Raw genomic sequence first — 13,851 nt, 5'->3', positions numbered from 1 at the left:
AACAAATTTAATCAAATAACGAAAACCTAAAACAGAAAATTGACCTCAATTTCACATCAGAAAAGCATACTGGATCTGTAACAACTGTTCAAAACATATTATTAAGATATCAGCTAATCCCCTTTAATCTTCTCCAGGTCACGGTTTTAAAAGCCAAACTGCAGGTGATTATCTTACTATTGTCGTCTTCATCAGCCGCCACGCCATCAGAACAGACCATTGTAACTAAACTTCATAAGATTGCAGAGGCTTTCTTTCTTTGGATTGCAGAGGCTTCAAGCACAAAGAAGAAGCTCGATTGAAGTTTTGAAATAATCGGGTGTTTGGGATTCCTGGATTTGATAGAGAGAAAGTGAGTTTTAGAGAGAGAAAGTGATTTTTAGAGAGAGAGAGAGTTGAGAGTTGATAAAAGCTCAGAGAAATTAAAAAGAACCTCTATATGGATATAGTTTGAATTTTAAATCTGAAGCCAAGATTTTAAATTTTGAATCTGATCAGAGTGAATTTTGAATGAACATCAGAGGTTTCAATTATGAATGAAGGCCAGATGTTTGAATTTAGAATAAGGGAGAGCTTTGAATAAAGAATGTGGGCAGATGTTTGAAGAAAGAATGTGGGCTAGACTTTTGAAATTTTAAAGTGGGGCAGTGGTTTGAATTTATGATATAACTATACTCTCTCTATGGCTGCCACCTCATCGTTGATGACATAAGAAAAACATTGTTGGACAGCCTCTATGGCTGCCACATAAGTTTTTCTTATGTCACCGAGGATTCTTCTTTTATAGAAAGTATAGATTTAGAATGAGGACACATGTCATCTCCACAATATTTCTCACACTTCTCACACTTTTAACATTTTTTTACAATAACCTTACCCTATATATAGATATATATAATGAGTTAAAGGGGAAGGTTCAATTAAAAACCAATAGTTAAAGTGAAAACCCGACAACTAACTAAAAAAACCTAAAAAGTATACCAATTATTTTTACCAATTTTCCCTACTTTTATATATAAAAAAAACTTAAAAAAAATGTACTGCACATGTGCATTATATATGTACTACACATGTGCACTACAATTTTTTTTTTTGAATTTTTTTTTTATATTATAAAAAAATATTGGTTTTTAATAAAAAGAATTGTAAAAAAAGTGGTATGTTTTTAGGCTTTTTTAGTTAATTTTCGAGTTTTCGCGATAAAAGAAGTTTTTACTTGAACCCTCCCTATGAGTTAAAAGAGAAACTTAGATAAAAATTAAAATTCATTGTAACAAAGTATCGGAATGTTGGTACAAATCTAATATAAAATGTTATATATGTTTTATCTCATTATAAGTATGAATTCAACTTGAAATTTAAGTATGAACGTATGATTTTCTTTTTTTTTTATGAAGCATAAATTGACTAGATGCTTTTCGGCAATAAAGTACATGAAGTCGGACTTGCGTAATCAGATTGGTGATGAATATTTAAGCGACAGTTATATCTGTTATATTGACAAAGACTTGATTAGCAAAGTCTCTCTAGACAATGTTATCGATAGATTTCAATAAATGAAAACTTGTAATGAACGACTTTACATAGTATTTTATATATTCAAGTGTAATAATGTTTGACGTGCTTGCGTTGATTATATGAATTTTAGTTTGAATGTTGGATTATCCTTTTTTTTTAAATATGACCCGATCTGATCTGACCCGTTACAGACTGAAAAACAATTATTATATAGACATACAACCCATAAAAATTTTCCGCGCCCCCAGAAGGAAATTTCTAGGTCCGCCACTGCACGTAGCTCCGACTTCTTTATGGCTCGCCATTTGTTGATCGCAACCATACAAAAGACAAAAGACTGATACAATCAATTATACGATTAGGTTTTGCAAATTGTTGTATCAAATTGCCAATTTCATAAAGTCATGTAAGTTTTATATGCTAGATAAAATGATGGGTGAGAAAATAGATGAATTACTACCTGCACCGACCAGATACATCAATGCTAAAAGCTTTGTGTCATACTTGTCCCTGGTTGAAATTTTGACCATTGTCTTGAATCTTTTACTTGCCCTCAGATTGATAGGTATTGTTGAGTACTTGAGTTAAGGTTCGGGTACGATTGCTCGGTGATTTTGGGGGGACGATGAAGCGGTAGGTAGGCCTGTCGGCGATTGATGGTGGTGCTCGAGATAAGTCCTGGCTAGCTATGGTGGTGGCGGAGTTACTACTTTGATGGTGCCGGTAGTTGATTGCTCATTGGTGGGATGAATTTGTTAACATCCTCAAGGGTGGTAGTTGATGGTAGTGTCAAAGATGGGTTTTGGTGGTGGGAATCAAGGTTTTCAAAACCGGACCAGGCCGGCCGGCCGGTCGGACCGGTCCGGCCGGGACCCGGAGCACATACCGGGCCGGTTCAGCTTGTAAATCCGTTGCGACATTAGCCTAGCTGTCGGGCCAGCGGGTCGCGTAGGGTCAGGCTGGTCAGTTTTTTTTAATTAAATGATGGAATTTATCAAGAAAACCTAATCTAGAAAACTAAACAACAAACATGCCTCTACCTTAACTCTCAGACAGACCAAAGCCGGAGTTGGTCGGGATTCCGGCCGGAGTTGTTGCAGACTTAAAGTCGGGTAAAGAAGGGGTAGACGAGAAAATGGAGTTACATGTGTCGTTGTAGATCTGAACGGAGCTGTGATATCGATGGCGGATCTGACAGAGGCGGTGACTGTGGATGAATATCGATGGTGGATCTACATGTGCAGTTGACGGTGATGGTTGAGGGTGTAGGTGGTTGATGTTCGGGGTGGAGGCGGTGACTGTGGATGAAATATTGAAAGGGGGTTTTGATTTACTTAAGAAGATGAAGGGGATGAAATGGGATTGGGAATCTTGGGATACGGGTTAGGTTTTTCATGGGCCGCATAATCCATTATTAATCTTATTTTTTATATGTTTTATTGTTATTGGTAGAGGATCTTGTAAAAAGTGCCCAAAGGGTGAGAAGTGTATTATAACACTATATATAATACTATATAACACCATATAAACACCGTATAACAATATGTAACACCATATAATACCATATAACACTATGTAACACTATATATCGTTATATAACAAATATAACACTATAGTTTGTCTGATAGCATGTCTATGATAGATGTATAGTGTTATATTTGTTATATAATGTTATATAGTGTTACATAGTGTTATATGGTATTATATGGTGTTACATATTGTTATATGGTGTTATATAGTATTATATATAATGTTATAATACACTTCTCACACTTTAGGCCCTTTTTACACTATCCTTACCATATATATATATATATATATATATATATATATATTTATTTATTTATATAATTTATAACGTAATCTGGGTCTTAAATCCGATCGAACCGGTCCGACCTTTGACCCCGTAAGACGACCGGGTCGACCTCTGGTCCGGTTCTGAAAACATTGGTGGGAATTTGATAACATTCTTAGCGGGAGGGAATTTAATTGAAGGGGTAATCATTTATAATTAAGATAAATTCTACTTTTTAATATTGATGGGCATTTTAGTCATTTTGCTTGCAGTTAACTAAAAAAGTTAACCTATCTAAGCTGGGAACCCAATGTGTTGTGATCTGGATATCATTTGGACCAATCATGTAATTTCTCATACTTAAGGACCCAATCCATAACTTAACCTGGGTATACAACAGGAACCTTTGGTGTACTCGTGCTTTTTATTTTTTACATTATCAGTCTCCCAAAGTTTATTTCTCTTACATTTTAACTCCACGATGCTAACTGGGTTAATTAATATTTTCTAGTTAAACCTTGTAAGACACCCAAACCGGACACCTTATTCTCGGATCAGATCACAGTGTACTATTTAAAAATAAGACTTTTCTCAATATACACAGTGGAATATTTCAATTAAAAACAGTACATGAAGTCAGTAACAAACCGAATGTCTTCCACCCTATCACGAGTAATTTCATCCGCTAGCCAAGAGCAACAACGACTCCAATCACAAACCTGCAAAATAATTTAATATACATGCAAAAGACAGCTACACTAAGTGAGTTTTACAGTTTGGATTGTATGTCTTTTGAAATTTCTATGATCTGTTTTATGGAATAATATCTTTTATGGTGAGGAATTATTTATTTTAATAGGGTGTTTGAGTGAGCGTATGTCTTTTAAAGTTTGAATGATCTGCTTTAAGGAATGATGTATTTAATAGTTTGAATGGAGTGTTTTACCCAATGTTTTCAGGACCAGCCGAAAGTCAAACTAGTCTCATCACAGGTCCACTGGTTAGACCGGTCGAACTGATCAGATTGGATGTAAGGCCCAGTGGTATGTCGTAAATATTATAAAAATAAATAGGATAAAAATGAAAAATTTTAACAAAATCCAGTCCGACCACTCGGTTTTCCGGTTTGACCGCCGGTCCCCGGTCCAACCAACCGGTTCGACTCAAATTTGGTCTTATAGGGTGGTCCGGTATGGTTTTCAAAACCATGGTATTACCAAATCCAAAAACAGCTTAATATAATTAACTATGAAGACCGCACTTAGTACATGTAATTTAAAAAGCGTAAAACACTGTATAATTTTTTATTTTCTATCATCATTCTTTTGAATGCACATTTTGTCAATAATTATTTGCAATTGAAATACACTATTTAAGTCTAAACAAAATATCACAAAATGAAATGGATCGCCACACACTTTAAAATGTTAACATTATTAAAAAAACCTACACCTAAAATCATTTATCATGTTTGCAACGTATAGATATAACCAAGTGCTTATCCCCTAGCCATCTAAAAGGATTTCACTTTTGAAGCTTCTAATTACCTCTTGGTGGCCTAATGATTCTCTGGAATAGAACCCTTCTTGCTTTTTGAATATTGGCGGTGCAAAGGTTTGCCATCATGCCAAGCTCATCAACATTCTTCGGAAATGAAGTAAGAGTTCTCTTTATATGATCCATTACAATTCTCACTGGAACTTCCGAGCTAATTGCAAAGTCAGTATTCATCATAAAGCTTTCAAAACCAATCTCTAGCCTGTATACACAAGTTCTAATCTTCTGGATGTCCTGCATTGCTTTATAACTCCCGATTTCCATGATATGAATTACTTCCTTTTGTGCGTTAACACTATTCCTAATGTTTTTTAAAAGGAAATAGACCCGGGTTAGATCTAACAATTTAAACAACTTCAATTTCTTTCTTCGAAGCTTTTCAAGAAAGGCTATTTGCCGCCTATAAACAAAATTAAAAATTCTGAAGAAATCCTGAGTGAATGGATCTCCAGCAGCCTTAAAATTCTTCAAATTGTCTAGTGTCTTCTCATAGCTACTCTCATTTGCGCGATCCTCATCATCAAAATGGTGTAAAGCCTCAAGAATCAATAGACGAGTTTCTCGTACCCTCTTCAAACATGTCATCACTGAATCACATAAATCTAGTGTTTCCATGTTGGTCTCCAGAAAATCTTCAACCAACTTAACAAGCGTTTTATTCTTCCAAATACATCTCTTGGAATTCAGGACTGCCTTCACCTCGGCTTCATTGATTTCCATAACTGAGTCGTCCAGCTTAAATGACATAGCACTAGCATGTACTCTGTCATCCAAATGATTGATTGCATTACCCACTCGAGCTTGTAAAGACTCGTCAAACACCTGCAACTCTACATCTGATCCGTAGGAAGCTTTACTTATAGAACTGTTAGAGTATCCAATAAAGTGATTGTGTGAGAGAGATAGAATAAATGATTTTTATTAAAAAATAAATTGTTATATATATCATGTATTAGTTTTTATGTGTTATATATGTATTCAAAAATTGAGTCACCCTGTTTTTAAGGTGATACTTCTTCCAACTTAGCTACAATATCCGTTTTCATTATTCAACAAGTTTGATAGAATTTTTAAAAATTTCAAATCCAAATTGGTATGTATATTCAGAAAATGAAAATAGATCAGTCATTTTTTGGAGTATTTAAGGGGTTTCTTATTTATTTTGGGGGCTTATAAAAAAAACTACCAAGTTCAATTACATTGTGTCTCTACATACCTAGGAGAGATAAAAATGAAAAAAATAATAGTGATCACGATGTTTTTAGTGAAATTGGGTTTTTGAGTTTTGTTTGGTATAAAAATAGATTGATGAATAGAAGTATCTCTTGGGAGGATGAAAGGATTGTTGTAAATATGTAATTGAGGTTGGCCGCTCGGTTTCAAGTTGGTTCTATTGTTTAATGAAATTTTCCTTTAAAAAAAAAAGTGCATGGTGCATTAAATGGGCATTAGATTTTTCATGCTTTGAGAATTGTAACATTGATGAAAAATGACACTGTACAGAATATATTTATAGATAACCTAAATCTAGTGAAGCCTCAAGCCCCAATCATAAGCTATAGTGAGTTTCAATATCATATCGATGTCTCCGACCACACAGTCTTGAAAACAGAGATAAATAGTTTGTGTTATTTTTCTGTGTGGTAGCCGTACCGGTCCCGTTACATACCAAACGTATTTTGACCCAACAACATCGGTAGCGGTACTGACTCTATCAAAACCGGTTTGATAAGTATTCGTTTTAATAGCGTTCGGTCGACATTTTATCGTATTGTATTGTATTGATATCGTAATGTAACGAATCTGTACCAATTAAATTCACACCGCAAAACGCAAGAGATTCCATTTGAATAGTAATATTAATATTACTTTATACATTTTTTTAACTCATGTGTGTTTTGTTCTTACATTTTTATTATTTTATTGTTATGATTAATTTTGAAAATATTTTACAGCATCCATGTTTTAATAAATTATACTGTTGCGGCTTTTTTGTATTGATGTTTAAATATAAATTTTATTCTAAATTAAATATAATGTACGCGGCGAACTTCTTTCGTTGTTTAGTTTGTGTTTACATGTGTTTTGAAATCACTACGAGCGTGTTGCGAACGGAACTGCTGATAAGAATAAAAAGAAAATGTAGAAAAAAACAATAAAATATAACCGAAAGAAAATCAACAAAAAAAGATGTATGGTAACGATGTTTTTTGTATGAAACCCGTGGTCAGAGATGAGCAAATTCTTCTGGGTACTGGTACCAAATTTGCCGAACCGAAAGATCTTAAGTACCAATTCGGTACCGACTTTTGGCGTTCCTTGTATCGGTTCACTACCGTTTTTTACCTTCATATACCAGTACCGTAACCGGTTTTTTCGATATCAGTACCTATTCTGTATGGGTTGGCACCGAGCTGATCTCTACCCCTGAAACTAAAAAAAGAAAAAAATAAAAGTTGAAGAAAATCAACAAAAAAAGTTGTACAATACTGTTGTTCGTACGGTAACCGTGATCAGGGATGAGCAAATGGTACCAGGTAGGAGCACTAAATTTCCCGAACCAAAAGATTTCCAATATCAATTCGGGATCAACTTTTGGCGTTTTCTGTGTTAGTGTCGGTTTTAACCTTCATGTACTGATACCGGACATGACCGTACCAGTATTTTCGATACCAGTACTGGTTCAATACCGGTTGACACCAAACATATCCCAACCCTTAATATTAAAAAAATGATTAAAGTTAAAAAGAAAAGAAAATAACTATTATTATAATATTAAAATAATAAAAGTATTAAAAAAACTATATATTATTATAATATTAAAATAATAAAAGTAATCGGTATTTTTGGTATCAGTACCGATTCTATATCGGTTGGCACCGAGCTCATCTCTACCACTAAAACTAAAAAAAGAAAAAAACTAAAAGTTGAAGAAAAACAACAAAAAAAATTGTACGATACCGTTGTTCGTACGGTAATCGTGATCAGGGATGAGCAAATGGTACCGGGTTGCAGCACTGAATTTCCCAAACCAAAAGATTTCCAATATCAATTCGGCACCAACTTTTGGCGTTTTCTGTATTAGTGGCGGTTTTACCTCATGTACTGATATCAAACAGGACCGTACCAGTATTTTCGATACCAGTACTGCTTCGATACCGGTTGACACCAACCTTATCCCAACCCCTGATATTAAAAAAAGGATTAAAGTTAAAAAGTAAATAAATTTATTTTATATTATACTATTAAAATAATAAAAGTATAAAAAAACTATATATTATTAATTCGTTTAGTAATATATAGTAATTGCCTAGTGATTTAGTTTTTTTACATCGTTTTTTCTTTTAGATATTGTAGTAATCTAATGTTATTGCGGTAAAATATCGGATATCGGTAAAGGACCGATATTTGAAATATAGGTTATCTCGATGAGATACTGGTGGGATAACGGTAATTTTAATATAATACAGAATTGATATATATATAGCAATTTAACACCAATAATTAAGTCATATATTAGTGATATATTGGTTATATCGGTCAAATACCGGTGAGATATCGGTTATATCAGTCATATATCGGTGATATATCGGTTATATCGGTCAATATCGCCAATAATATTTTGACCGATATTTAACACCGATATTTTACTAAAGGACAGATATGACCGATATAACCGATATATCACCGATATCTCACCGATATTAACTGCATAGATAATACTTTATAACATTCCACAAATATTGTTGTAACGTAGTTATGTTTATCTACGTTTGGTTAAAAGTTAAATTTAAAACCGAACGGGCCATATATAACTTATTTATTTGTTCTTTAATTTTCAATACTAGTTCGCCTTCCTTTCTAACTTTTTTTTAAAAACAATGTTTTGTAATGCTTCGAATATAGGTGCTTTTTAGTATTGTAAGTTATGGTGAGTGCTGGTACTACATCGGTGTTGGGATGAACCGGACCGGTTATGTCCGAACAATGTTGGAAATGTAATTGTATTCTAAATAGCGTGTTTTTTTTAATCGTAAACTATAGTGGGTGTTGGTACTGTGCCATTGCCGTGACGAAGCGAATCGGTTCCGCTCGAACAACACCAATATCGGCATCGGTATTACCGTAACTGTTACCGGTATTCATTTTTTTTTTGTTATTTGATGATATAAAGCATGTGTCGATAACCTTTCTGACATATCACGACTTTACTTTTTAGGTTTTATCTTTCGGTTGCTATATTGAGTGTTGATGCCCTGCCCAATAGAAGTAGCGGACCTAAAATTTGTTTTGAAGAGGCTTAATAAACTTTTAGCGGAGAAGTGGGATCAGGAATTTTATTTAAAAAATACACTGATTTTGGTAGGGGGCGCCTGCCCTTCATCCTAACACGTAGGTCCGTCACTGGCCATACAAATACGGTAACGAACCAAATAGATTCCTATCAAATTTCATGCGCAACGCATATGGTTTCTATTAAATTACTGTCAGCTTGTCGTAGTAACTAAGGGGCTGTTTGTTTAGCTCTTAATGCTTCAGACCTTTTACTGGTTCAACAATAAATGGTTCAAACTGTTTGTTTCGCGAGCAGATGTCTGAATGGTTAAGACATTTGCCTCTGAATGGTTAAGCATTATACTAAGTCTGAATGATTAAGACCTCTAATTTGAATTGGTCAGACATTCACCTCTGAATAGTTGAGCATTATACTGGCTCTTAATGGTTCAGACCTCTAGACCTCTTACTGGTTCACTCTTAATGATTCAGACCTCCTAGTAGTTTAATACTTAACCATTCAGATGTTGTCAAATAGCCCCTAAATTTACGAAAATAATATATGAACTTAATGTAAAAACTAACATATTAATTAAGCATTATGTGGAGACAGAGATGAGCACCTGATCATGGACGAGGTTTCCAAAGCATATGTTAGCAACTGCATGTGCACGAAAAATAGCTTTCAAACAACGGCATGTTAAGATATTTCTAAACATAGGTTGTAAGGCTACAAATAATTTTCCCACTTAAGTGACAGTGAGGCTTGAGTGTGCAATGTATGGGCCCTTCTGAAACCAAGCTAATTCGTGATTTACTTTTCAATTAACATAATTTTATAACTTTATTCCTAGAAAGTACAGCACACTACATGACACATTAGTAATTTATATACGAGTCTAAATTGTTTACCTATTATATAACAATATCAAGAAAACCATAGACTAACCTCCATTTTCAGTAATTCTTCTAGCTCTTTCTTAACAAGGTTCATTGGAGGTCGTTGATCTCGATCATTGTGCAAGCATTGGTATGCAATTGATGAAAACTGGTTCATTGATTCGAAGCTGATTTGTTCCCTTAAAGTGGGGTCAACAATCTCATCTAGTTTCTTCTTTTTGTAGTAATCTTTGACTAATGGGGCTGATAACAAGAAGCCATCATCATCCTTGATGAAGCATACCCTCCCACAAAAAACTTCAAATAGTACCATGCCGAAAGAGTACACATCCGATTCTTTCTTTACAATGCCCGTGGAAAAGTATTCTGGCTCGCAATAACCATATGTGCCACACGCATTGGAAATAACATGACTTCTATCCAAACCAGATAAGGTTAACTTTGATAATCCAAAATCAGAAATTTTAGCAACCCAGTTGTGATCTAGCAAAATATTTGAGCTCTTTATATCACGATGGATTATGGCTTGATGTTTTCCAACATGGTTATGAAGGTGGTTGAGCCCACGGGCAGCATCAACACAGATTTTGAGTCTCTCCAGCCAAGTAAGAGCATAAATCTTATTGTTACGCCTTAGGTAATGATCCAAACTTCCATGCTCAGCATATTCATATACAATAATCTTCTCGTTTCCATCATCGCAATAACCAAGAAGAGAGATCAAGTTTGGATGGTTTTGACCCGTGAGCAGCTGAATCTCCGTCAAAAACTCCTTTAACCCTTGTCCAAACTTCTCATTTAACCGTTTTACAGCAATCGTCGTTAATTTTCCATGAAGTAACAACTCTCCCTTGTAAACCATACCATATCCACCTTTTCCAATACATTCTTGGAAGGTTTTGGTTGCTATTTCTATTTCTTGTAATGGTATTTTGAGGTGTTGTGACTCTTTGAGCACAGACATTTGGTATCATTTCAGAAAGTTGGCTCAAACACAAAACTCAAAATTCAATACCTTAGTAAAATCAGAAAACTACCTTATCCATCAAAACATTTACCTTAGTAAAATCCGAAAACTAGCGTATCCGTCCAAAACATAGATCATCAAATTATCCTCCCGTTGCAGCTGTTGCCCTCCGCAGTGAATCAGTAAGTCGTCTATCAGGGGAATTTTACCTTTATCTAATACATATAAAACTTTAGAAGCAACCGAGACGAGTGACTCTACTTTAATTTGCAACTCCCTCAAGAAGTGAAGACTAACGATCATGACTTTAATAATACTCTTGCAAAGCCATGGGCAAGACTTGAGGGTTTCTAATTATTAAACGAAATGAGTTTCTTATATTTACTTTCATTTTATATTCCTTTTGATGGCTTGTTTGATTTATAGTTCCCTAAGATAGAGCCGGACATCTCTTAATCATTGTATTGTATTGTATCAGCGATGATTCAGCCTGATTTTCTTGTTCATACAGCTCATCCTAAAGAGTCAGCAAAGCCAACAAGAATTTGTCAAGAGAGAACAAAGATAGCTGGCATCAACAAAGCCAAAAAGAAAATCAAATACAAAATTTGTCTACACATGACATGACCATAACACCAGGTGGTGTGGCTTAGGCTATAGGGTGTGGTCATGACCCTTATGACCACCATGACCCTCCATGTTATTGCCATGTAACTCATCTTTAATCCATCATCCAAAACCACTACCCTAAGGGTATGGTCATGACCCAAACCATTAGCCCCTTATTTATTATCTTTATCTAAACAAAAAGGAAATGATTTGTTGAAAAATGGAAAGGAGGGCCATGGTTACCATGGTTTAATCCATGCAAACCATGGTGGATCAATCAAGGGGGTGGTGTAGCCTTCCATTCATGTTCCTAGGTGGCAAATCATGTCCCAACCATGATCCCCACACCCTATAGCCTTAGCGCCCTCTGTTATGTCACCATCTTTGGCATCCCATGACGCCCCTCCCCATTTCCTAGTCGCTATGGGGGGGGGGATTATCCATCTCTTCGCCAAGCAAATAACGGGCGTCAAGCGATGATTTCGAGTGAGAAGGTCAAAGATGCCATTTGGAAACGGTCAAATTTAAAAATAAAAACTTAGAGTTTTTATTATATGTTCACTAAAACCCACACAAACCAATCACAAACTCATTCACTAAAACCTTTTACAAACTCATTCACTAAAACCTACAAATTCTCTCCAATCATTTATATAAAATGTCATCCAACTCTTCATCCGATTCGTGTGGCCCTTCATCCGAAGGAGTTATCGGCGATATGCTTATCGAAATGACTCAGAAGAAGACGATTCAGTATATGCGAGAAGAAGCCGAATCGTCTACAACATGTAGTAGACAAGCTTCTCTTAAACGAGATCGGTTAGGTGCTCATGACCGTTTAATGAATGAATATTTTTGTGAAAATCCGTTGTACGGCGATGCATAGTTTAGGCGTTAGATTCGTATGAGTCGTCGCCTTTTTTAAGAGTTTCTGGTAATCTTGGAGGCTAATATCCATTTTTCACACAAAGAAAAAGTGCTAGTCCAAAAATTCGATTCTATTTGGCCACAATTCGGCAACTGGCGTACGACATGGTGAGCGATGCGTGGGACGAATACTTAAGGATGTCCGAGAGAACTTGTTGTGACAGTCTTAACAGTTTTTGTGAAGCTATTCGTTCATTATTATTTTTATAAATTTTATGAGATTGTTATTTATATTATTACTGCTATTATTATTACTACTACTACTTTATTATTATTTATTATTATTGTTATATTTTAATGTACTTTATTAGGTGTTATCTTTCTTTAACGCGAGATGATATATGAGGATGTCGACAGCTACCTACGTTACACTTTTATATGAGGCGCATCAACGAATACACATGTTTCTCGGGATGTTGGGTAGTCTTGATTGCACGCATCGGGAGTGGGCGACTTGTTCAACCGCTTGGAAAGAGCAACACTATCGTGGTGACTTCGATTCCAACCCTAATACTAGAAGCGGTCACGTCTCAAGATTCATGGATTTGGCATGCGTACTTCGTCATGGCCGGTGCAAACAATGATATCGCTGTTTTACAATCTTCGTGTCTTTTAGACGATGTCATAGATGGTGTTACACCAAATACTTCATTCTATACAAATGATGTGGAGTATAAGTATAGGTATTATCTTGTCAATGGTATTTATCCAGAGTGGGCTACGTTGGTGAAAGCTATTTCATATCGAGATGACGGCAAACGATTGTATTACAACAAAAAACAAGAGTCAGCAAGAAAATATTTGGAGAGGCTTCGGTGTATAAAAAATAGATGGTTTATCATTACCCAACCGTCGAGGATACTTGAAAAGAGTAAAATGAGAAACATCATGTATACGTGCATCATATTGCATAACATGATATTGAAGGACTCGGACAGGACTTTTTGTAACGAGTATGTTGAGGGTAACCAACCGAGGAACCCATTACTAAGCTACGCACAAAAAGAAGTTGTCCTAGCAAAGATACGTGACAGAGATACACACCATAACCTTTGAGCTGATCGGACTGAGCACCTATAGTTTGATCATGAACAGGGATACGATGAAGAGTGAAGATTTAGTTTTAAGTTCAAAATTTAAGTATTTCTATAGTTTTGCTAAGTAACTTTGTATTTTTAATGACATTATACTTTTTTTTATTAAAATTATGTTTGTTATACATTATTTATGTTATTTAAATCTAGTTTAATACATTTAAACTAATAATGCTTAAATTTAGTTGATATTTATACACCCTTCTTTT

General features: G+C 35.0%; 1 protein-coding gene across 1 annotated transcript; it reads left to right on the top strand.

Annotated features, from left to right (window-relative positions):
* Positions 1-12,926: 12,926 nt before the first annotated feature.
* Positions 12,927-13,604, top strand: LOC110876860. Its single transcript, XM_022125020.1, has one exon. The coding sequence runs from the start codon at positions 12,927-12,929 to the stop codon at positions 13,602-13,604; it is 678 nt and encodes a 225-aa protein (XP_021980712.1).
* Positions 13,605-13,851: the final 247 nt, after the last annotated feature.

Source organism: Helianthus annuus, chromosome 16 (genome assembly GCF_002127325.2).
Source record: "Helianthus annuus cultivar XRQ/B chromosome 16, HanXRQr2.0-SUNRISE, whole genome shotgun sequence".
Classification (NCBI taxonomy): Eukaryota; Viridiplantae; Streptophyta; class Magnoliopsida; order Asterales; family Asteraceae; genus Helianthus; species Helianthus annuus.
The sequence above is the reverse complement of the archived record's forward strand: the minus strand, read 5'-3'. Positions and strand labels throughout refer to the sequence as shown.

Excerpts from the sequence above, each read along its gene's own strand:
- LOC110876860 (XM_022125020.1), top strand. The coding sequence starts at position 12,927 with ATGAGGCGCATCAACGAATACACATGTTTCTCGGGATGTTGGGTAGTC.